General features: G+C 46.5%; 1 protein-coding gene across 1 annotated transcript; it reads right to left on the bottom strand.

Annotated features, from left to right (window-relative positions):
* Nucleotides 1-11,611: 11,611 nt before the first annotated feature.
* LOC145410072 (uncharacterized) lies at nucleotides 11,612-13,055 on the bottom strand. Its single transcript, XM_080280283.1, has 2 exons — nucleotides 12,949-13,055; nucleotides 11,612-11,999 (listed from the first exon to the last, which is right to left on the bottom strand). The coding sequence occupies exons 1-2, from the start codon at nucleotides 13,053-13,055 to the stop codon at nucleotides 11,612-11,614; spliced, it is 495 nt and encodes a 164-aa protein (XP_080136409.1).
* Between the last annotated feature and the right edge of the window lie 13,326 nt (nucleotides 13,056-26,381).

Below are 26,381 nucleotides of genomic sequence, written 5' to 3'. Positions count from 1 at the left end.
TACACTGTACATGAAGTCTTTCACTGAAGTTAGTCACTTGCATTCATAATTCCATTTTCTTAACACTGTACACTCTAGTCTTACTTGCGCTCCATTGTACCTTAATGAAATCAGTGTTTCACTCTGCACTTAAGTCTTTGCACTCATAAATCCATTTTCTTAACACTACACACTCTAGTCTAATTTGCACTCCACTGAACGTCAATAAAATCAGTGTTGCACTCTGCACTTAAGTCTTTGCATTCAGAATTCTAATTTCTTAACACTGGGCACCGTTTTTTTCACTGCACAACACTGTAAATTCCCGTGTGGTCTAGTGGCAAGTTCTTGCTGTTTATTCACTGTCAAAGTCTGAAAGTAGCTGATGCAGGTGGCCTAGGGGTGCATCGCTGGGACGTGGTAATGGACTACCCACTACAGATGACTCTGAAGAGAGGAGCAAACGCATGTCCAGTGGCGACTCCACCGTGCCTGATGTGCTGGGCCGTGGCTCGGAGGATGAGGGCCTGTCTTGGGGAGGCAATGGTGTGGAGCCAGGGCTGAGCACAGCGGGGGTCACGAGTCTGAAAAAGCTGTCAATGGTTGATTGACACAAGGAACGACGATTTTGGCAATTAATGATGCGCTGCCTGAAAGCGAGCACTTCCTCCACAAGTCCCAAGGGCCCTATCTCCCTGTCGCAGTCTGGATGTTCCAGGTAGTCAAGAATGAACTCTACGTGTTCCCAGAGTGCGCTCAGCTTGGGGATGGCTAGAGTAGTGTCACGCTGAGAGGAGTCTGCATCATCGTCACCATCCTCTTTGGAATCTTCAAGCTGGGTACTGACACCTGCAACTGAAGATGCGATATCAGTATCAGACATGGTCTGATACTCACGATCACCCTCTTCGTCATCCAACCACTCACACACTTCGTCCACATCAACATCGTTGCCATGCACACGTAGACATGCATGGAAGTCATCCACGTCAAAACCTAGGAAATCGTGCTCCACATCCGTTCCAAGAGGCACACGAGACCAACCATTTTCTAGAGTCTTGACAAGGACTTCCTTCCATGCACTGACCCAGTTGTAAATTGCAGATTTGATGTTGTAGCGGCGAATGTTTTCCAAAATCCGCTGGCCTTGTGTGTCCCATCCCTCCCTGCGCTCGTCCTCGTTCTCGTCCTCAAGAACAACCATCACCTCATCCAAAAACTTCCTTCGGTACAGCCTCCTCGTTGCCACGATCACTCCTTGGTCCATTGGTTGGATGACAGCAGTCGTATTAGGTGGCATAAACTTGCCCCTAATGTGGCCATTCTCAGCCACCAAGTCCTTGTCGCACGGGTGGGCAGGTGCATTATCCAAGAGAAGGAGGGCCTTTACCTGGTTGCGTGGGACTCCCAGTGTGTTCGTCTGGTAATTGATGACCTCCTTGACGAAATGATGGTGGAACCAGTCTTTGAAGATCTGGACAGTGAACCATGCCTTCACAGAATGGTACCAAACGACAGGAAGGACATCCATCACCCCACGAAGACACCGAGGCTGCTTTGCACGGCCAACAATAATGGGCTTGAGCTGGTGCATGGGGTTAGCATCGGCACAACACAAAGCAGATATCCATTGCTTGCAGAGCTTGCAGCTGGGTACACACTTCTCTGTCTCGTCAGTTAGAGTGTTCATTGGCAAAGAGCAATAGAATAAACCAGTTTCATCAGCGTTGTAGACTTGACTGAGAGTGAGGCCCTCCCTGTTGATCAAGCCCTTCACCTTACACCAAAACTCCTCTACTCCATCCTCGTTGGGATCCAAAGCTTCACCATGAGACTTACGGTTGGTAAGGCCATGTCGTAACTTGAACGCAAAGAGCCAACCCTTGGATACTTTGAAGTCTAGGGCATTGTGAAGCCTTGCGAACTTCTCAGCAGCAGCTTTCAGCTCCGTGCCATGCACCAGCACACCAGCAGCACGTTGTTGTCAATACCAAATCAATGTGGAGCGGTCGACTTCAGCATACCGGGGAGTAAACATCATCTTCCTCTCCACGTTGCGTTTGTTCTTCGCCAAGAAGTCAGCCGTGTACTGCATGAGTTTGTCACGGGATCTCTTGATATCAAACAAAGTAGATCAGGCCAGGTTGAATTCACGGAGGATGCGTGAGGTTGACCATCCCACGTCCACCTTGTCCAATATTTCCCTCTTCTTCTCCAGAGTCAAAACCACTCTCTTCCTCTTCTCAGGCGGTGGGGCCATCATCACACACACTAACAAGAGGCAGGAGAGAAGCAGGAGAGCCTGCATCAGGTAGGGCACCACCACAAAAGCGAGCACATGGGCAGCCATGATGACGAGCGTGCACACACAACAAGAGACGGACGGTAAGTGGGGAGGATGCAGGGGCGCTCTAGCAGACAGCAGTGGAACTACGCACCAAAACACAGCTGGTCCACGCCGCGCATGCCGAGTTCAAATTACAGAGGGAAAAAAAATAAGATTTTTTCAAATTTTTTGCGATTTGGGGGCAATTTTGGGAATATTAAACCCCGGGACCAAAATGTCCAGTAAGTGGGGTGTCCAGAAAGTGGGCGTCCGGATAGTACGGGGATTACTGGATGTATATATATACATATATATATATATATATATATATATATATATATATATATATCATCATCATCAGACGTTTGAGTATCCACTGCAGGACCAGCCTATCCCGACTGAAGTCGGGACGATACAGCCATTGTATCTCTACCAAGTGGCTTAGGCTGTCTGGTAGAGATTGTATGTATGATACAAAGTGCTTGTAAGTGTAACTGTAGTGTCGGAGTGGCTTTGAATGTGTGTGTAGTCTGTGAACCAAGTGTAATCGGCCAGCGCAAGCCGACTGGGTGCAAGCATACTTTATAGTAAGCGACACTGGTTCAACCAGAGCACCGCTTGTGTCTGCCAATGCAGTAAGTGGCCAAGTGAACACTCCCAAAGTTTATTACCCTGGCGGGGCACGAACCCTGCTTTACATGTGTATGAAACGCACACTTTACCATTGTACCACAGAGGCTTCATCTATATGTACTGTACTATATATATATATATATATACAGGGTGTTATGCAATGTATGACAATAACTTACACCAATGATCTATCATGTAGTTTTGAGTATATTTTGTTCAATAAACATATACTCTCTGCACCTTCAGTTCAGTACCTAGCATTCGGTTGTTTACGTGGAAAAGTTTTGTGGCTTGAATGTGTCATCAGGTGGGAGTTTCGCAGGGTGATTGGAGATGAGTATCATTAGCTTATAATGTACTGGACATAAAAATCCCATGTCCTATCAGAACAAACGAGTTCTAAGAAGAATCTTTACGTAGTCTATTTATACTTAACATCAAGTCACGCATTCATGCAATTCTTTTGCACAAATCAACTGTAATTAAGGATTAAATTCAAATCTTAAGGATTGCAAGAGAGTACAGAGGGAGGAGAGGCTGGTGTGTTGTTGCCATTTATGTAACGTTTGGTTCATAGGATATTACCACCAGCATTATCGTAACACCTACAGTTCATTCAGTGAAGAAACATTATTGTAAAGCGTAATTGGTGTCACTTTAACTCAGGAGTAATAATATTATTTATTACAATTTTTCTAGTGCAAGTAAATGTGGCATCATCCCTTTCATCTGATGGTGACGTAAGAATAATGATGCAGGGTTGCCAATTTGATGATTTTGCAGCTAGAGCTATTTTTTACTTTGATCTAGCGGCACTATTTAACATCTGGAAACATCTAGCTTCATTCTGGATATTTTGGCCATTTTTACGTGATACTCTAGAGATTTTATCATATTTTCTAGAAATATTTTGCAGTATACACTATCTAGCGACATTCTAGCAAGTTTTGAGGACTAAACTAGGGACATTGGTGATAAGGACTTGGCAACCCTCCATCCACGGTGTCATTTGAGTGGGAAAATTTGCAGGTGAGGCACACTTCAAATACTGTTATCTGGGTTCAGTTGTTCACAGGGTTCAGCTTTACTTCTTCGTGAAACAGCATGCCACATATGTACAGCAGTGTAGAATATGCAGTTATCGTCTATTTTTACTGATTCTGTGATGACAATGCCAGTGTTGCAGCTAGGGAATACAGGAGGAGATTACCCAAACAGAAGATGTCCAGGTGCTCAAGTTTTCTATAGTGTCTATCAGCATCTTTGCGACACAGGTAGTGTCCCTGGAATTAATCTGAGGGCAGAACGCATAGACGCACACGATAAAGAAGGACAGATAATGCATACCGTATCAAAGAGCCCTTACATAAGTACAAGAAGACTTCCCCACTTCACCATCAGATGAAAGGAATGATGTCACGTTTACTTGCAACATAAAAATTGTAATAAATAATATTATTACTCCTGACTTAAAGTGACGCTAATCACGCATTACAATAATGATTCTTCATTGAATGAGCTGCAGGTGTTATGATGGTGCTGGTAGTAATATCCTACGAACCAAACATTACATAACTGGCAACAACACACCAGCCTTTTCTCCCTCCCTACTCCTTTGCAATCCATAAAATTTGAATTTAATCCTTAACCCGTCACGTCCTGAGGTTTTCTGCACCTCCGACATCCCCCAGTCCCGAGGTATTTTCGAAAAAAAAAATTTTTGGCTAAAACCTCTGCTTTTGGTGAGAAACATCGAAAATTCATAGAGAAATCGCTCACCTGAGGTTTAAAATACTGAATCCAGGTAGGAGTTCCTCCTTACCTGACTGGGTTTTCTAACATGCTGGCACCAAAGAAAACGAGTTCTATGGGAGGATAACTATTTTATCCACTCATAAACGGTATTTATTTATTTACTTGGTACGAATTTATATGTAGTATGAGAGTATATTGGTATTTCAAGCAGTAATATAGGCATTATAAACATTGTTTCACTCACTAACTAATCGCCATTCATGACCTTTTTTTCCCACATTACCTGATCATCATTTCCGACTATTTCTTCCTCTAATGCTATGTAAACCTTGTCCTCCACATTGTCATCGATTGGGGAATCACTCTGGCCCTGAATGTCTTTATTGGCCAGGTCACTGGTAACAGATGAATTGTCAAGACAATGGTGTGGGGGGGAGGGGGGGTTATGCGGTGTAAGGCATTGTCCCTGCTTGGGATCTTGTAGAGGAATAGAGGAAGGTGTCCCGTGTATACATACGAAAAATCACGCGCAAAAATTGAAAATTGTGCAAATTAGGAACCTTGCAATTGCACGACGTACCGGTACGTCGCCGGGACTGGCAAATGCAAATCATTGCAATGTACCCATACGTCGACGGGACGGGGCAGGTTAATTACAGTCGATTTGTGCAAAAAAAATGCATGATTGCATGACTTGATATTAAAGAATCAATAGACTATGTAAAGTTTCTTCTTAACCCATTCACCTGAGGATAAGTTAATAAGTTTTCTGGGACATGACGCGCCGGCTTTTCTCCCCTCCCCCTCCCACCTGCCACGCTCTCCAAAAATGTGTATTCTCTGCTTATTTTCACCACCGAAACATATCTATTTTGCCACAAACCCCACATATTCTTATTCGTCAATGTTTGTTCTACATGATAAGCTTAAAAAAAAAAAACACTATACGTATGTTAGGGCCGTGTGAATAAACATTCAGGAGCATACATCACACTTCCCAACATCATAAGTCGAATGTTTACTAATCAATCTCTACATGTTATACATCAATCGAAAGAGAATTTTATTAGCTTTCGAATGCCGGAGGTCCCAATCTGATACAAGGTATGGCGTTCGAGCAATAAACGAAAAAGTAAAACCCATTTTCGACAGACAGCAGTTTTTTAATTCAGGGAGCTCTAGCAAAAAACTTTTCTTGCCACTGTTGTTTTTATTTTATCATCCTATGCAGAATTTCATTGGCTTTCATTTGAGCCCAAACGATGATCCTAGGCCTCATAGTTCTCAAGAAAAATGCAAAAAACTATGGTGTACCCATGCCGTGTTGTGACTGTAGGGTGGTTTCCTGCCTTCCTCAAAGCTACTGCACGTATTTCACTAAACCTTTGTACACTAGATGTGCACACTATATTCACATGATTCACTGTCACTATTTTTTTTATTTGGTGCAGGGAAGAGGCAGTGTAGTTGATTAGAAAAAGTAGCACAATCTTCATTGGGCCAACGGCTGATAACGACCAGGAATGCTTCACAAACATCAAATTTCCAATTGCAAACACCAAATCTAATCACAACAGTGCCCAAACACCATACACAAGCACTACTAGTATAATGAAATATGTTGCACGGACAGGACGGGGGTAAGAGTGGAAATTTAAAGGGACAGAGCCACACAGTGCCTTCCCCACTCAAGCTCATTTGGTACTGAATAATCTGTCCACTCTCTTGCTGGTATCGGGACCCACAGTTGCCAACTCTTTGCTTTTGACAAGGAGCAAGGAAGCTATGATGCCTCAAAAAATGACGCCGATCGGCTGAAAACTTTTCCTTTGACGAAAGTTTTTATGTTTTAATAACACCAAAAGCATCAATGTGTATTGTCGCAGCCAGACCCTAATGACGACAAATGCGTCATTGTGTATGAAGGGGTTAAGACTTGTTTGTACTGATAGGATATGGGATTTTCATGTACAGTAGAGAATAAGCTAATAATACTCGTCTCCCATTGCCCTGCGAAGCTCCCACCCGGTGACACATTCAAGCCAGTAAACTTTTACAATTAAGCTGCATTTTTGTTGTCCAAGCTGATAGATCGGATTCGAAGCTATCTTTGGTGAAACCAAGATGCACCGTTTTTTTCAGCCAAAATGATCTGAAGCCAGCCCAAGCATTTGTCATTGAAACCAAGACCGTATTTGTATCTCATCCAAGCGTGGTTGGAAGCGGTCTTGGTGTAGCTTGGGGAGAGTGAGAATGGCCAGCAAGGACATGTAAATGATAAACATCATGAAATTAGCACGATGTTCATAATATCAGAGTGCAGATGGCTAATATTAACAACATATAGAGCCAGTTCAACACAAATAACGACTACGTTAAAGTTGCATATTCATCAGAAGATCATCTTCGGCGAACTCATCTGTTTACATTGCGAGCATGTGTAATTTTTCGGTTCAAAGTATCCTGGACTGTTTTTGTGGACAGAAACCAAGCACCCCAAGACACGCTTTGAATCCCAATCCCCAGCTTGGACGACAAAAACACGGCTTTAAACAGCCGAATGTTCGGTACTGAACTGGGATGGCAGAGAGTATATGTTTATAGAACAAAATATACTCAAAATTAAATGATAGATCATTGGTGCAAGGTTTTTTCATACGTCACATTACATCCAGTATATATATATATACCTGCATATTTATATAGTTGTCAGAGTATAGCAAGGATAAAAACAAAAGATACACTCTAGGATTGATAAGCTATTACATTGTCGTTCTGTGACAATATGCATCTCAGTCCGAAATGCCGTGGTTGTTGTGCTTGTTATCATGACATTCCTGATATCTATCTATCTCTCTATCTATCTATTGCCAAATGCCTTAATCCTTTATACAGGGTGGCCACAAACAGATCGCCACACATCACCCTGTCCCCTGCCATTTCCCTGCCGTGCTCCCGATTCACACCCCTCTCTCTTATATACCTCTCCACTCCATCCCTCCATCTCATCCTTGGCCTTCCCTTCCCTCTCTCCCCCTCCACCTCACTCACATACACTCTCCTTGTCAGTCTCTCACTCTCCATCCTACCCACATGGCTAAACCACCTCAGTGTGTTTCTCCTAACACATCCTTTCACATTCACATCTACATCACAACGCTCCTTCACATCCTAATTTGTCAGAGTGTGACTCCATACTTACGTACTGTACATTATTTCTGTAATGCCAGGTGTTTTAGGGTCGGCTTCCCGTCTCTCTAACGCCTAGTGTGTAGCTGGGCTCTCTTTCTAGACAGGAGCTTAGACAAATAGGAGAGAAGCAGGACACAAAAACTCAAGGCAACAACCTTACATGTGTATTACTAAATTCTACATTGGAATGGGTAGATGTCATGAATACAGATACACTGGACAATTATAATTCTTAGACTTAGATATCGGTTATTGGTATCACACAGGATACTACCCAGATCAAGGTCGGGCGAGGTGAATAGCACTTAGGGCAGAGGTTTATATACTATTATTGCAGGAAGTCCAAGTTTTATATGATTGTGGAGTGGGTGGTACAATTTCACTGTTGGCAATTATTACTTTAACACTCTGTGTATGATTTTAGTATGATGCGGCATTATCAGATAGTAGCGTATTCACTGTAATAGACCCGTATTTCACTGCTTGGCCGTATTCACGGTTTCACTGTTACTTTTATTCACTCCACCACTTTTATATTGTCATTGGTGCTTCTCTCACTGATTTCCTTTATATGGTTAATTCACTGCTCTGCCTTCACGTCACTAAGTCACGGACACTGTGCTTTCACAGTCACTCCTTTTGGGTCTGGGCATCGTGGCGGTCAGGTACAAGGGCGGCGGAGGTGACCCAGCTTCACTACTGACAGGGCTGGGTTCCGCCGGGGGCCTCTGTGTTCAGGGGCCACGGGATCATGCGTAGGGGCGTCCTCTCTTGTCCGGGGCTGTGGGTGGCGAAGGGCCCCGCGCTTTCGGGGCTTGGGGCAGGAGTACGGCCCTCAGGGCTGGGGCCAAATAACTGCCTGAACTTCTTGCTCAGGCACCTGATGGAGGACGAAGATCTCGGCGTCTGGGTGTAGGGAGGTCCCGCCTGGGGGTCCTGGGGGCAGTCTGGGGACCCCAAGGGCTGCGGTCCCAGGTGCTCGGTGGCGCCGTCAGGAAGGGGCTGTGGTGCCGGCCTACATCGGGGTCCATCAGGTGAGTCCTTTCCAGATCCGGCTGCAGGGAGAAGAGGCCAGGGGAAGTCACGGGGCCTATCCAGTACTCCTCCAGGCTGGGAACTCCCTCTTGAGTCATAGGTTGGTGAACATGAGTCAGCACCTGACGGAGGATTGTATACAGGCCATCTCCTGCCATAGGGCCCGGCTACTGCCGTGGCCTTCTAGGGGTGCGGCTACAGGCCGTCACTAAGGCCCAGCTACTGGCCGTGGCCTGGGGAAGGGAGCAGCTTCAAGTTGACTCAGGGGCACCTTCAGAATGGCTACAGGTCGTCTCCTGACGACGGCGGGAGCAGCTACAGGCCGTCTCCTGATTTCCCTCAGAGCTGCTACAGGCTGTCTCCTTCAGGAGGGTTGAGCGGTTACAGGCCATCTTGGGAAGGGCACCTTCAGTGTGGCTACAGGCCGTCTCCTGACGAAGGCGGGAGAGGCTACAGGTCATCTCCTTTTTTTCTCTTAGGGCGGCTACAGGCCGTCTCCTTCAGGAGGGTTGAGCGGCTACATGCCGTCTCAGAAAGGGCACCTTCAGAGCGGCTGCAAGCCGTCTCCTGTTTTCCCTCAGAGTGGCAACAGGCCATCTCCTTCAGGAGGGTTGAGCAGCTACTGGCCGTCTCAGAGGTGCTGACTGGAGCTGGAGTAACAGCTCCACCCCAATGTTGGTTAGGGAAGGCTCTCCCAGAAGGTAGTCTTGTATTCCTGCTATGGTGGCGGCGGGCAAGCTCCGGGTCACGGGTGAGCGGCCTGGGCAGACTCATGTCATTGTCGCCCTGAGTCCTGGCGTGCTGTCATTGCTCCTCTGTGGGCTCCTTCTGGAGGTGTTAGGTCACCCCCTGTCGCACAATACTGGATTTTACCACCGTCTGCTGGGAAAAAGTCACGTCCCAGTGACTGGAGGTGGTAAACTTTGGTGTCGTAGATGTGGTAGACTGGCTGTAGGTGTTGGAGGAGGGCGTGCCAGGCTGTGGTGGCTGAGTTCTGATCTAGCTGCTCATCACAGGTGATAAAGAGGGTGGATGAGTCGGTGGAGGAGCAGAGGAGTCATAGGATGTGGTGAGGTCCTCGGACTCGTTGTTTCTGTCTGAAGTGTGGCGCCCATGTGGCTCATTGAATCCTCATGGCACTAGGTGTTATCCTCTGTGCAGGGCTGTGTTGAATGCTGGAGATGGATGGTGAGTGTAGGGTTTTATGCCAGGGTAATGCGGCATGGCGTCTCTGTGGAGTGTAGGTGGCCGGGACTTGTGCCTGGTGTATTATGAGTGTGAGATGATTTAGGGCAGGGGTAGGGGTGTGATTTTGCGGTGAGGTGGGTGGGGTGGGAGAGTGGGTGTATCAGGCGGGTGGGCAGGAGAGGCAGCTGGAGTGTGTGATGTTTGTTTTAATGGTAGGTGTGGGCAGTGATGTGAGTGTGCAGTGTTGTCGTGTGTGTGAGGTGCACAGGGCATGCGAGGGTGGCTGTGGGTTGGTAGGAGTGTGGTCAGTATGGCTCGGGGAGCGGGGTGTAGGGTGAGTGGGTGGTGGTGTCATGGGGGCATGGGCAGCGCTGGTGGAGTTCAGGGCAGGGGACAGGGAGGGCGGGGTCGAGGGTGTGTGTGCGGGCGGCGGGCTGGGAGATGCAGTGGCAGTAGTAGGCAACGGCTGGGGTGGGGGTGTGGTGGGCGGAGGGGGTGTGGGGGTGTGGGCGGGACACGTGGAGCTGGGCGGGTGATGTGGAGTTGGGGGAGTGGTGGGGAATTGGTGGTGTTGGTGGGTTGTCAGGTGAGGTGCGATGCGGCATGATGGAAGGTGAGGTGGAGGCGGTGGGGGAGGGGGAGATGAAGCAATCGTAGGAGGTAGAGGGAAGAGGCGCAGGGGTAGTTGGTGGGATGGGGCGCAGGGCCGGGGGGGTGCGGGGCAGGAGTGCAAAAAGGGCGCACATGCCAGTTTCGGAGAGTGCGGGAAATGCCGTGGTACTCAACGATCACCTGATAAGGGTTAGGGACGCGGATGATGGTTTGGGGGCCCCGTGAAGTGCTGCGTGAGCTTGTGGAGGGTGGGGAGCTGCGCTATCATAACAGTGTTGCCCGGCTTGTAGGGGTTGGAGGAGGTATCAGGGTGGAGGTCCAGGTTGTTTTGGAGGTGGGTTAGCCGACATTTGAGATGGTGTAATGGGTCTGACGTGGGGGTTGAAGTGGGGGGTTGCAAATGCAGCCGAAGAGGCAGGAGGAGGGGTGTTTCCCCAAACACTTGTTCGTAAGGTGAAATTCCGTCTTCTTGGGGGCAGGAGTTGATGCCCCATTGCACGATTTTTACGTGGGCAGGCCAGTCGTCGTCTTTGGTGGCTTCTATCCAGGTGCGGAGCGATGGCTTCGCTCACATATGGCATTTCCTTGGTGCCAGTAAGGAGACGAGTGGGATATGTTATAGCCAAATATGTGGGCCAGCTCCTCCCAGATTTTACTGGTGAACTTAGGTGCGTTCGCTGAGTGGATTGCTTGTGGGATACCAAAGTACGGGAATATGTGCTGAACCAGGGTGTCGGCCACTGCAACAGCGTGATGTTCCTTTGCTGGGCAGGCTACGATGAATTTAGAGTATGTGTCGACGAACGTGATCATGTACCTATAACCTGATTTTGGGGGTAAGGGTCCCACTACATCAATCGCCAATAGCTGCCAAGGTTTGTGGGTGGCAATCTAGCCTGATGGACCGACGGTACGGGTGATGTCTTTACCAAAGGCGCATGCTCGGCAGGATTGGATAATTTCCTTGGTGAGGGCGGAAGGATTGGGTGCCCAGTAGGTGTCTTTAAAGACCTGCATGAGTTTTTTCCTGCCCAGGTGAATAGTGTTGTGGGTGTGCAGGTGTCGGAGGGCGTCAAAGGCGGCATCGGAGGCTAGGAGGATATGCCCGGATGGGGTTAGCAGGTGGTCGCCTTGGCAATACAGTTTCTTGAAAAGGTGCTGGGGGATCCAGGGGGGTCGCTCCTTGTGATGCCACTGCTGGAGGAAATCTGGCTCTGGCTGGGCGGCATTGATGGGGAGCCGAGAGAAAGCGTCCGTGCTGGTGTGGAGTTTGCCAGGGCTGTATGAGATTTCATAGTTCAACTCCTCCAGGGTCTCATGCCATCAGATGAGCTGGACATTGCGGGTGTCTGACTGCTGCAGCCACTGGAGGGACTGGTGATCAGTGATGATCGTAACTTGGGTCCCTGATAGATATGCCCAGAAATGCTCAAGTGCCCAGATGATGCCCAGGCACTCCCTCTTGGTGGCGGCATAATTTTTTTCTGCCTGATTGATGGTACTGCTGGCACAGGCGATGATGTGCTCACAGTCCTCTCGGACTTGTGCCAGCACAGCGCTGATCACAATTAGGGAAAGTCTGTGTAGAGCCTGAATGAGATGGCATAATAGGGAAAGGCCACGATAGGGGTGGAAACGAACTTATCGTTAAGTTGTTGGAAGGCGGCTCATCTCTTGTCCATGCAGATGAATGTTCTCCCTTATGGGTCAGGTCGTGGAGTGGCTTGGCAATGTGGGTGAAACCCTTCACAAAACGCCGGTAATAGGACGTCAGGCTGAGGAAGGCTCGAATCCCATGAATGTCTTGTGGTGGGGGTATGTCCGCGATTGTGCAGAGTTTGTCTGGGTCGGGATATATGCCAGCCTGGGAAATGACATGCCCCAGGAATGAGATGGTTCTGACGGCCAGGACACACTTGGTGGGCCGGAGTATGAGGCCTGCCTGTCGGATCCTGGTGAAAACCCGGCGGAGGTGCTGCAGGTGGTTGGCCCAGGTTGGGGTGAAGACTATGACATCATCCAAGTATGCGAGACAGATCTCCCACTTGAGGCCACTGAGGACGGATTCCATTAATCTGGAGAAGGTGGCGGGAGTGTTACAGAGGCCGAAGGGCAAAACATTAAATTCATAATGTTTCCCATTGCTGGTCAAGAAGGCGGTTTTCCCTGTGTCCTCTGGACGCACCGGGACCTGCCAATATCCTGACTGGAGGTCGAGGGTAGAGAACCAGGAGGCACCGTATGGGGAATCCAGGGAGTCATCTATGCGCGGGAGTGGAGTGGCGTCCTTGGTTGTTACGTCATTAAGCAGGCGGTAATGGACGCAGAACCGCATTGTGCCATCCTTTTTCTTCACGAGGACGATGGGAGAGTACCAGGGGCTGGTGGAGGGGGAGACGACTCCAACTTCGATCATCTCCTGTACCTGGTGGTCTTCCTCTTCCTGCTGTTTGGGGCTCTTCCACCGGGATGGCTGCCGGATCGGTGGGCCCGTCGTATGGATCTTGTGAGCCAGGTAGGTGGTGTGTCCAATGTCAGCTAATCCCGCTGCGAACAGATCCTGGAAATCCAGGAGGAGGCGGTGGAGGGTGTCTGATTGGTGAGCGGAGAGATGGTTGGGGATGGGGGGCAGGGGGGCAGGGGAGTGGGAGGGGGAGGGGATGCAGGGCTTGGCTTCCTCCATCTCTCCGATTATGAGCCCTTTAGGGAGGGTGAGGGGCGAGGGGGCGAGGTTGGCAATCTGGACTGCCGTGTGGTGAGGGGGAAGGAAGGTTGGGAGCAGAAGGCAGACCGAGAGGGTTCTGGGTGGCAGGAGTGGGGAGAATAGGACAGAGGTGCCTGAGGGCCGGTTGAGGGGCACCCAGGCTTCATGGTGGGGGGGAATGGTGACAGCAGAGGAAATGGTGGCGGGAAAAGAAGGGGGGGGAGGGAGGAGGTAAGGAGGGGGGAGATGCAGAGTCTTCCGGCTGAGGCCATGGTGTGTTGGTGCAGACGGCCTGAGGGGGAGGGGGGTCGGGTGATTTTCGGAACAAAGAGCTGTCTGTTGTGGCAATCAATGGTGGCTCCTAACTTCTGCAACAGGTCCAACCCCAGGTATCCGTCGTAATTGCGGCAGGAAGAGTCGAATAGTATGAACTTATGCTGGGTCAACACCGGCTGATGGGGTCAACGCTCAGGGCCCGTGTTTCCCCACGGATTGGCAGGGGACCATCCCCCTCATCCACAAGGTGAGCAGCCGCTGGGAATAACAGGCCAAAGGTTGATTTGTGACATGAGAAGTAGTGGCTGTACAGGCAGGATCTGGCCGCTCCCGTATCGACCAGAAGTCTGGCTTTCACCCCATTCAGCTTGATCTTGTGGTAAACTGAGGGGCGATAGTTGGGGGAAGTAGCCTCTGCCACTGTGGGAAGGTGCGGGGGCGGTCCTAAAAATCCAACTATCTGGGGCCTCCTTCTTCTTCCTCTGACTCCTGTTCCTCAGGTTCGGTCTTCTCCTCTGGTGTGGGTTCGTCTTCTGTTACCTCTTTCTCTAGAGAGGAAACTTTACATTGGCCTGGGTTGGTGGTTTTCCATCTTGCAGCTTTCAATTGATCTCTGATATCATGCAGTGGGCACCTGGAGCTGCATGCAGAGAACTCCCAGGGATTCACTAGGATGAGGTTGGGGTTCTCCCTGTGGCTGGGGCGCCGGTGGGTGGGATGTGCCCTCGGCGGGCTGGGTGCTGGGATGGGGCTGGCGCTGGGCATAGGCTGCCATGGCTTGACTGAGGGAGCTGGAGTATTTGTGGGAAGCTTTTTAACCACATTGATTTGCTGGGGTGCCGGGTGGGAGGTCAGGAGGCGGCATATCAGTTGAATATCCTTATCCATGTCTCCGGGCAGGTCATGGATTATAAAGTGCTCCTTGACCATGCTGGGGAGCACTCTCAGGAGAATATTAAAGGTGTATTGCTCCCGGGTTTCATCATCTGCCTCCGGGTAGGCAGCAGTGACCAGACGTCTAGCCTGGATTAAAGTATCATCCAAGTTGCCATCGAAAGTTAAACACTCCAGCTGGGATAGCGCCACCACTTTGCCTAGTGATGGGGTGGTGACTTGAATTATGAGTTTCGTGAAATTCTGCCAGGTGAGCCCAGGGATGATCTTGGGTGCTATATTAGCTGCCGCTTTGCCCAGTGGCGGGAGTGTGACTGCAATTTTCTGCTTGTCATACTCGAAACCGATATCTAGCAAAGGTTTAATAATTGCCAGGTATGTGTGAACATCATACTGTTCGGGGTCGAATTAAGGTAACTGCACATGCGGTTTGGTTGCCATTTTTCCAGTATTTCCTGATTACCTCTCTAGTATGCCCGGGTCAAGAACCACCGCTGTCCACCAGTGTAATGCTAGGTGTTTTAGGGTCGGCTTGCCGTCCCTCTAACACCTAGTGTGTAGCTGGACTCTCTTTCTAGACCGGAGTTTAGACAAATAGGAGAGAGGTAGGACACAAAAACTCAAGGCTACAACTGTACATGTGTATTACTAAATTCTACAGCGGAATGGGTAGATATCACAAATACAGATACACTGGACAAATATAATTCTTAGGCCTAGATATGGGTTATTAGTATCGCGCAGGATACTACCCAGGTCAAGGTCGGACGAGGTGAATAGCACTTAGGGCAGAGGTTTATATACTATTATTGCAGGAAATCCAAGTTTTATATATTTGTGGAGTGGGTGGTAGTAATTCACTATTGGCAATTATTGCTTTAACACTGGGGTCTGTGTATGATTTTAGTATGATGCGGCGTTATCAGATCTAGCGTATTCACTGTAATGACCCGTATTTCACTGCTTGGCCGTATTCATGGTTTCACTGTTACTTTTATTCACTCCACCACTTTTATATTGTCATTGGTGCTTCTCTCACTGACTTCCTTTATATGGTTAATTCACTGCTCTGCCTTCACGTCACTAAGTCACGGACACTATGCTGTCACAGTCACTCCTTTTGGGTCTGGACATCGTGGCGGTCAGGTACAAGGGCGGCAGAGGTGACCCAGCCTCACTACTGATGGGGCTGGGTTCTGCCGGGGGCCTCTGTGTTCAGAGGCCACGGGATCACATGTAGGGGCGTCCTCTCTCATCCGGGGCTGCAGGTGGCGAAGGGCCCCACGCTTTCGGGGCTTGGGGCAGGAGTACGGCCCTCAGGGCTGGGGCCAAATAACTGCCTGAACTTCTTGCTCAGGCGCTTGATGGAGGATGAAGATATCCGGCATCTGGGTGTAGGGAGGTCCCGCCTGGGGGTCCTGCAGGCGGTCTGGGGGTCTCAAGGGCTGCAGTCCCCGGTGCTTGGTGGCGCCGCCATCAGGAAGGTTCTGCGGCACCAGCCTATGTCGGGGTCCGTCAGGTGAGTCCTCTCCAGATCCGGCTGCAGGGAGAAGAGGCCAGGGGAAGTCACAGGGCCTATCCAGTACTCCTCCAGGCTGGGAACTCCCTCTGAGTCGTAGGTTGATGAACAGGAATCAACACCTGATGGAGGAGCGGCTACAGGCCGTCTCCTGCCATAGGGCCCGGCTACTGGCCGTGGCCTTCTAGGGGTGCAGCTACAGGCCGTCACTAAGGCCCGGCTACTGGCCGTGGCCTGGGGAAGGGAGCAGCTACAAGCCGACTCAGGGACACCTTCAGAGTGGCTACAGACTGTCTCCTGATGAAGGTGGGAGCAGTTGCAGGCCATCTCCTGTTTTCCCTCAGAGCGGCTACAGGCCGACTCCTTCAGGAGGGTTGAGCGGCTACCGGCCGTCTCAGGGGTGCTGACTGGAGCTGGAGTAACAGCTCCACCCCGATGTTGCTTGGGGAAGGCTCGCCCAGAACGTAGTCTTGTATTCCTGCTATGGTGGCGGCGGGCGAGCTCCGGGTCATAGGGGTGCGCTGCCTGGGGGGACTTACATCGTTGTTGCCTTGAGTCCCGGCGCTGTTGTTGCTCCTCTGTGGGCTCCTTCTGTGGGTGTTAGGTCGCCCCCTGTGGCACTATACTGCATATTAATTTCCTCTACAATATTTTGTCATCAGTGTTTTCAAGAGTTGGAATTAAATCTCATGCTCCTATGCACACACTTAACTAGAGGAAAATGCCTGTCTTTAGATGCACTACAATAATAGAGCTTTCTTGACCGTGAGAGGATTGATGGTGTCAGTATTGACACTCTAAGGCTGCCATGACTCACTCTTACCCTAATAAAATAGTCTGTCGTTAGCTGGGATAGAATACTACAGCTGTCCGGAAGTCAAGAAGCTAATAGTACCAGAATTTACGTTTTCAGGCGCCTTTGACTTGATGTCAGCTGAATAAACTGTCTGGCCTTTGCTAGACTAGAATGCTTCAGTTACTGCACCCATGAGGCGGTTAATGGCTTGAAATAACTTGTTTCTACACAGTGAAAATGTGCCTCAGTCTGTAATTCCGTCTTCCCCTTTCCTGTTATTATACATTTCATCACTAACGTAATTCATTTTACCAACAACACGTGCTCACAAAACGTTTCATTTTGATATGTCATTTACCAGTTGATTAAAGGAGTAACGAAATCCTGTGATGTGTATTCTTTGGTGGATATTCAGATTGGTGAGAATCTCATCTATCTATCCATCTATCTATCTCTCAGTATGTTTATCTATCTTATCCATATATTTGTGTCTGTTTATCTGTCTATAGGCATACACACATACAGTATATTCATTTTAATAAATGTGAAGGTTTAGGTTGATAAAGTCGTAAGGATATTGTGGATCATCGCAGAGTACCGTCACACCTTCCATGTCTCTTACTAATAAGTCACCCGCCAACACAGCCTGCACACTTGCCAACAACGAATAAAATTTCACCACACATCTTCGCTTCATGGTATACGGCATTATGATATTTTTATTAACATCTTTTAATAAAATAGTTGTACAGTTTTCCTGATGTGAATTCTGGCGAAATTGTTGCACCCAAACGTGTCATAATTTTCCTCTGCAGTACATGCCACGTGTAGGCTACGTTATATTCAAGTATACATACATACATACGTACATACATTCACATTCATACATATGTATATACATATATACAGTATATACATGCATCTGTGGGTGGTCAAATAATGTCCAGTCGTCACAGACGATACCTAATATTCTGGCAGGTAAGTTGTTTTTGGAATATAGACCCGGATTTGATCCAATATTATTGACCTTTCTGATTTACTTTTCGCCGTAACGGTCAGATTTACCATTGTGTTAGAGAGAAGCATTCCAAGACTGACTTGATCCGTACCAGACGGGATCAGCACTGGTGTTGCATCAGTGCTGAAATCATACACATGTTTCTGACAGGTTATTATATATACAGGGTGTCTCGGGAGTTAAGTCAAAAACTTTGGGAAATGATAGAGGAGCGAATTCTAAGGAAAAAATGTTATATGAACATGTGTCCAAATCTCAACCGTTACGGAGCTACAATTACTGATGACCTTATGGGTGAATTATGAAGGAGACCATTTTCGCCCATAAGGTCGTCAGTAATTGTAGCTCCGTAACGGTTGAGATTTGGACACATGTTCATACAACATTTTTTGTTTAGAATTCCCTCACCTGCCATTTTCTTAAAGTTTTTGACTTACTTCCAGGTACACCCTGTATATATATATATATATATATATATATTTATTTATTTATGGGTCAACACTGTTTGTCAGTACACGACCAGAGAATAGTTGAATGTTTTTTACACACTTTTTCTTAATAATGTTTGCATCAAATATTCTCAGCATCAAGCAATATTTTGTAACTGCACAGCACACGCTGCTTTTTTTGCATTAAGAAAGACCTAAATTGTCCACTGTACATTACATATGCAGTATTAGAATTATATAATATGTACATAAACAGTATTAAATTCTCGTATAGGTTTTGCCTAAAGAACATCCATCACGTTTATCGATCGTTTATAAAGGATTCAACATGTTTGCATGCGTCGGCCTTGGTCACATAATGGTGGCTTTCCACACTGTTCGATCTCTAGCAGACTTCTCTCTTCGGCCCTTTCTCCCACAGATCACACTCCGTGACCTTTTCTCAAGTCTTTTGCCAATTTCTAGTTGCAACCTACCTTCAATATTCACACCTCTTGACCTAACTCCGTATCCACTTGTCATCCTGCATTCACTTCACATGCCCAAACCATCACAGTCTACCCCTTCTCATCACAACAGTATTCATTCAGATCTCATCCTTCCTCTCGGTTCTTCGTCCCCACTCCTAACCCATACCCCCCAGGCCTGTCATTCAAGTACACCATACAGAAAAATTAGTCTTTAGAACAATTTTGTATGATATTCTGGTGGCATTGCGAAAATTCCATTGGATTTTTCACTCCCTCACCCCCTCATCCCTTCATTTCCACCATCATTACCTCTTCATTATCTCCCTTACCGTTGTCCCCTCCCTCCTAATTACCATGAAAATCGAGGTAATTGGTCTTCAGGCAGTGAGGGTTTTAGCGAGATAACCGCTTTTGTTTTGTTTTTCTCCTAAGGTAGCTATTTATTTTATTCAGGTGGGAGGGAATGTCGTAGAGAGAGAGAGAGAGCGATAAAAATGAAGGTTGAAAATGGGAGGCAACGGAAGGAGGTTATTGGTTAAACATTATCCGATAAAAACAGAGATGTAGAAATTACTGTCTAAAACAAAATTATAAAAAGTAGTACAAAAAATTAACGACACTGAAGCCAAGGGAAAAAAAGGAGACAATACGAAAGTGTAACGATAATGCTGAGCGAATCCCTCCCCGTCAAAAAAAAAAAAAAAAAGTGGAGTTGCACAGTTTTACGCTCTTGGCAGTAAAATTCAGATAAAATACAGTCGTCTTTATCCTTTTCTATATTAGATTTCCTTCTTAGTCCATTGGTGATAAAGAGATTCATATGAAATATACGTCATTAGAGTGAAGTGGTTAATATATTCCCAGTAACTCAGGGCCTTGGGTATAATTGTACAGAACATCGGCGGGGTAGACTCATTCAGTGGCCGTCCAGATGTGCTCCTCCAGCTTACTCCCTTATTGTTCCTTCAGTTCATTCAGTACTCACACTTTGGTTTGGTCTTTAGTGTAGTTAGCTTTTCGTGAGCAAGTAACCTCGTTTTAGGTAAAGATGTCTCCCGTTATCTGTATTTTCTTTTCTCCTGTGTATAGTGCTTGGGAGTAAGTGCAAGTATCCAGGAGAGGTTTATGTTTGTCATGCTATGAGGAAAGGCCCTTTCACTCCTGTGCCTTTGCCGCACCAGAAGGGACCAATGGGAACAAAGCCTCAATTAATTCAGTGTCAGTCACGTTGGTAGGTCTGAATGGTTGCAATTATAAGTTGACTTTCAATCACTTCTGAGCGATGTTTAAGGAAGAGGGAAAGTCATTACTCAGGACAATCTTGGGCTATTATCCAGAAGACAGTGTTTAATGGGCTTGTAATTACTTGCGTCGTGACAGGGTAGGTATATAAGAGCAATACATGCTTACATTCCTTTTGGTTTTATTAGTCTTTTTTTTTTTTTTAAGAAATACTCCTCCCATTATAGCTGCCAAGAAAGTCGTATTGCTCATTCACAAACCCATCTGCCTGTCAAGACATCCTTTGTTTTTCCTTCTCAGCATACTGAAACTGTGGATAATAACTGAAAAGATTTTCTAAGGAATTCATGTTTATGTGCATGCTCACTGTTTCTATGACCTGAGCATAAAGATCAGTTATTGTTTAACAAAAGATTCTGAGGATGTATTTGTCCTACATAAAAAAAAAAAAGAACAACAGCATCCATTTTGACACCATCCATCAACTAGGTGAAGATAGTGTCCATAAGTATTGTACTGTACCCAACAAAAATGTACTCCTCCATAAGCAAATAAGTCATGGGCAACAACAACAACAATAACTACAACAGCAACAACAACAACAACAACAGCAACCCAGAACCTGTAATCTGACTACATGTATCCAAATTATATAGCTTATAGAAGTTCCAGGTAAAACGCGATTGAAATCAGTGGTATATATTCAGCGCGACAAGGCCGTCAGCTTAACAACCAATAGTCATCGGTCCAATTAACACTGCCATCAAACGCCATGCACCGATGCCATATTGGACATAGAATGAATCGTTGGGGTACGCTTGGCCCAAATTTAACTTTCCCTCCTTCCTCGCCGATTACCATTGACCTTTTTCTATTCTTTTTACATGCTGACTCCTTGAATCAGATGGCGTATTACAGCGGCATTTTCAGACTACTTCCAGACTATAATATTCAACTTAGAAGAGGCATGAGGCAGTAAACAAGTTAATTAACGTCATAGCTAATGCCTCCAGTTTGCAAGTGTTCTCTTATGCATCGCAATATCGTCCGAAATAAGTAACGATTAAATGAATCTGCAATAGGCAGAGAACATGCCGAATGGATACCCCCCCTTCCCCTAACTCTTCCCTTCCCTCTTCCCCCTTCCCCCCATTACCTTCTTCTTCCTTCCATTCTTCCCCCATCTTCCCCCCTTTTCCTCCTCCTCTTCCCTCCTCCTCCCCCTCCTCCTCCCACCTCTTCACCCCCATCTCCCCCCCTTTTCCCCCCCGGTCTTTCCCCTCTTAAAATTTCATAAATATCTGATACTCTCTCTCTCTCTCTCTCTAGGGTTACTATTTACAGTCCTGTTGAAATCACCCAACAGTTCTTATGGCAGAAATTCCACCATTTAGGGTTTCAGGCCCCCACCCAGCCCAGGGCCTTTCACCGATTCTGATGATAAACAATAGGCTTCCAGGCTTAATGAATATCTACCTTCGGATTTTGTTTCAGAACAATTGGCGCAAAATTGTGACCTGTAGAGAGCAGACAAACAAACTGACAGACAGGCGGACAAACATACGGATCTGACCAACATGCATGCGTAATCTTTCGATTCCGGCAAGCAATTAGCAAGATGTGGTCAGAGTGAAGAGATAACTGCTGTTCGGCGAGTGAATGACAGAGGCTTCATTGTCCTTATATATATATATATATATATATATATATATATATATATATATATATATATATATATATATATATATATATTATCCTACCGTCAGCACTTTTTTCTTGTTTAACAGAAACAAGTAAAATTAATGGGTAAGAAACATTGTTCGTTAACTGCTTCAGCACAACAATATCTTTAAACTGTATTCTAGTACAGACTGTATCAAGCAATATACAAGTGACATCTGGTAGTGAAGAGAAATAAAGAGCATTTTTTCCCACACTTCTCATTTGCCTTATGTGTGAATACATAATTGTAGTTTAGTTTCCCTCCGGTTCGGCCTTTGGTAGCACGGAAAAAAAAAAAAAAAAGTACAGACGATATTCAAGGGTTTGTTTCTCTCACCTATGCTACGTGGAATTATCTCTTGCCAGCAAAATAAGGAAGTAATGAAGTTTCTTTGTCTTTTCAGTAGACCCAAGAGAGCTGCAAAAGTTCTATCTACCTGTCTATTGCCAGACACCTTAATCCTGTTAATGGTGGCCACACACAAATCGTCTCATGTCGCCCCGTCCACTGCAATTTCGCTGCCCATCCCCCAGTTCACACCTTCCTTTCTCATATACCTCTACACTCCATCCCTTCATCTCATCCTCGGCCACCCCCTATCTCTTCCCCCTCTACCTCACTTACATACACTCTCCTCGTTAGCCTCTCGCTCTCCAACTTTTCCACGTGGCCAAGAAAAAGTTTCATGTTACGTGTAGAATATATAATTATAATAAGTATAACTATTTGTCTTTCTATATTAAACTGCTTTTACCCAAGGAAGGATTAGGAGGTTATGTAATCACCTATGTTTGTTAGTCCACACGACTGTTCCAAAAGTTTTGAATGAATGTCAATGAAATTTTGTGGAAGGGTGGGCCATGGGCCAAGAAAAAAATCAAAGAATCTTGGGGGAGAATCCGGATGCGGCATTGACGGAGGTATGCATTCCCTAAGTGCTTTCTAGTTTTCTTGTTGTATCCCCCACTGAATAGATGGATACTATGATCTCAGTAATGATCCACTGTCACATCCACCGTTCATCTCAGTTAGGAAATGTTTTATTTCAGTATAGCTAGGATGACCCATGACGAAAATGTGTGCTTGTCCAAACGTTGACATCAATCTTATGGCACTTTGTCGTGAGCCGCCTTTGAATTTGCAACCCCCTCACCCAAACTCCCCCCCTCCCCACACACACAAACACAGACCTTTCAAATTGGTGCCTCTCACAACAGCCCATGTCACCATTTGGACGCAGCAGGCATGAATCCTACTCTGGACCCCACGACCCACTGCATCCCAGGTGCAAAAAGTCATAACCTGAGCCTGCCGACCACCACGCCAGTCATCCATCCAGCTGTTTGAAGAATGGATTACTCATTACTCATGGATAGAAGTTACACTGTAAACGATGTTGAAATAAAGTGGCAAAATTACCATTCACCACTTAGCACCACCTACTACCACTTTTCCCCGAAGACCCTTACCATCCAGCAACAGTGATGTTTCTTGTATCACTCCACACATCAAATGACATGCATTAATCAGTCTGCTAGACCTTATTTACCACAGCACCGAAGAAAAAAACTAATTGCAGCCACTTTCATTGACTCCTTAATGGTATTTGACCTCGTTAACCTCACCACACTCGTCAACAAAGCAGTGGAAAGTGGTGTCAGAGCGAATCACTTTCCCTGGCTTGTCGGCTTTTTGAGAGGCAGAGAACAAGCTGTTCGTCACAAGGGGGCTACCTCCAGCTTCCAATCCCTGTGCCATAGGGAACCAGGATGGGACCGCCCTGTTTCCTTATCCTAATCAACAACGCCCTTACTGACACCAACCTACGATAAAAGTATGCTAATGATTATGCCATCACCATAACAGTCAGTAACACAAGCCCCAACCCAGACCACCTTACTTTGTAGCAAAGTCTTAACAATCTCCTGGAATGGACACAACAAAATGATGTCACCATCAATTACCACGGGACTGTCATCATGCAGTTTGACCTGGCCATTACTCCGACCTCACCCCCCCTCCCTTAATATGGATGAGCACACCTTTGAGCTAGTCCAGACTATCAAGTTTCTCGGCATCATTTTGGACAGCAAACTATGCTGTGAGCAACACACAGCTGCTGTCCTTCCATCCGCCATTCTCAGGCTTTAAACGTTGCGAAGACTAACGTCTTTGGTCACCCCACGGTGGAACTCTGCAACATCTACCGCTCTTTCATACTTTCAAAATTGACATATGCCTTGCCAGCATGGTCGCCAAGTCTCACTGCAATAGAGAAACAAAGATCAGAGTCTGTCCAAAAGCGTGCCGCAAAGATAATTCTTGGCCCAGCATATGTCATCTTAACCACCTCACTTCAAACTCTCAGCTTAACAACCATTTCCGAAACCCATCAAGCATACCTTCGCCAGTTTGGACTCAAACTCCTGAACCACCCTCGTCACCGCAACTTGCCCCCTCCCCCCGCCCCATCACCACCTCACACCATCGGTACCAGCGACAGGTTACTACCAATTTGGGCAAGAGCTGATCGTTATAAGAATAGCCCTATTGCTACCATTGCCCGAATGATCAACGGACACTAGCTAACATCACCAATCTGTTGCTGTCGTTGTTTGTTCATATTCCTTGAGTAAACCTATAGTCGCGGCGCACGACTCTGAGGTTGTCATTATCGTACCCTGGCAACCTACCATTCAAAAGTGCGTCATATTTCGTATCATATTATACACGAATCATATTATTATGCACGAATATGTTATACACGAATATTATTATACACGCACATATACACGAATCACTTGCGTCTCATATTATACACGAAATCAGACACGTTTTTGAATGGTAGGTTGCCAGGTACGATAATGACAACCTCAGAGTCGTGCGCCGCGACTATAGTTATCTCTTACACTGTAACACTGGCTGTTACATTTTCTTTTGAGTCAGTAATCGCCTATTACTAATGTTATTTTTTAACTCTTCATGTATATTTTCAGCCTTAGGGCTGCTCGCCTTAAATAAACTGTGAATTATTACTATTTTGTCACACACACACACACACACACACACACACACACACACGATGGCCTTATCTCGAAAACAGTGCATCAAGGATGAAACAGTTGCAAGCCATCTCCCCTTCAACATGCTTCACTGGGCAAACCCTTCAACAACGAACAAATTAGTACTGCATCTTCACAATCTTGTGGTCTCATTTTTTAAAGATCTGCCTTGGAAACATAACTTTGCTGGCAAAAACAGCTTCACAGAAGTTGCTGGCATTGTACAAGGGCCTTGTTCTCCCATGTTTGTAGTACAGCTCTTCTGTGTGGGGGAGTTAAGCACAAACAGCATTTCTGAACGGGGTGGTATCAAGGTTTTTCGTCTCAGACACCCTCCTACTTTCACCGATTCTCTTTAGTCTCTCTCCTCGTTGCAGTGTTGTATCTCTCCTCTCTTTCGCTACGACTGCCGTCTAGTCAGCAGTCTCCTATATTCAGCTTGTATTTATTTTCCAATAAAGCAGACACGCAGCTTCACATTGCAACTGATGTACTGTCCAGTTTTCTACAGGAAGAGTCAAATGACACTCTCAGTCCTTTATGTATGCCACTGGTCAACTCAGGAACTTCTTCCTCAGTCTGTTTTACCCTATCTATCTATCTATCTATCTATCTATCTATAGCAAGACGCCATAATCCCGTAGGAGGTGGCTGTTTGAGGTAGTTGTTTCACAGGGAGGGGCACTAACTTTCCACCAACCCACTTGTTGATACGTAGCAGACACGTACGTATTGGTTGTATGGTTACTACCCAGCGTTTTAAATGTTTTCCTGGCTTACAGGAAACCATTTGGTTTGTCACTCAATGTAAAGCCACCTGAAAAGGAGTGACGAGTAAGAAAAAGTGTCAGGAAAGATAGAAGAAATAGGAAGAGAAGAGGACAGAGACAGAAATAGAAAGATAAATGTGAAGGAAGAAGTCCGCAACACTGCCTCAATTGGCTGCCTTTCCCGAGTCCTATAATTTCCAGTCTTTAAATGCAGTGTGTCCAAGCACCTCGAAGTGAGCGGATCTGAAATGGTATCTTCTTTTATGTTGAATTTATATGAAAAAAAAAAAAAAAATGCAGGCTCGAAGTTTTAGAGGAGGAGTCTAACGCACAGTAAATCAGCACAATTATGTTAAAGCAACAGTCTATGGATTGTCAAGGTTTTAAGTTGAACGACCTTTGGACTGGAAGCGTTCACACCCCTAGTTAATACCCCTCACACCTCCTCCGAAAATAAATAGAAGATAACAGACAGACATTTTCCAAAAAAACTTTTGCACATTTCCCTTAACTCATTATCACATTATTACTAGGGAAGTACTTGAGAAGTTAGTGGTGTACAAATATAGTTCTAAAGGCCGTATCCCTAAAACTAAATCGCATGGGGAAAAAGAAACCCTAATATTCACGATAATTTCTCAAGTAGGCCACAGTGACAGAATGCAGTTGGCGTATCTGCGTCGGTGCTAACCACACTCAGTAATGTGGGATGCTGACTACCATTATGTGCCCCATTAT

Source organism: Coenobita brevimanus, chromosome 84 (assembly GCF_032717465.1).
Source record: "Coenobita brevimanus isolate Jiangsu-jjx chromosome 84, ASM3271746v2, whole genome shotgun sequence".
NCBI classification, from domain to species: domain Eukaryota; kingdom Metazoa; phylum Arthropoda; class Malacostraca; order Decapoda; family Coenobitidae; genus Coenobita; species Coenobita brevimanus.
Note: the sequence above shows the minus strand (reverse complement) of the source record. Positions and strands in the feature narration are given on the sequence as shown.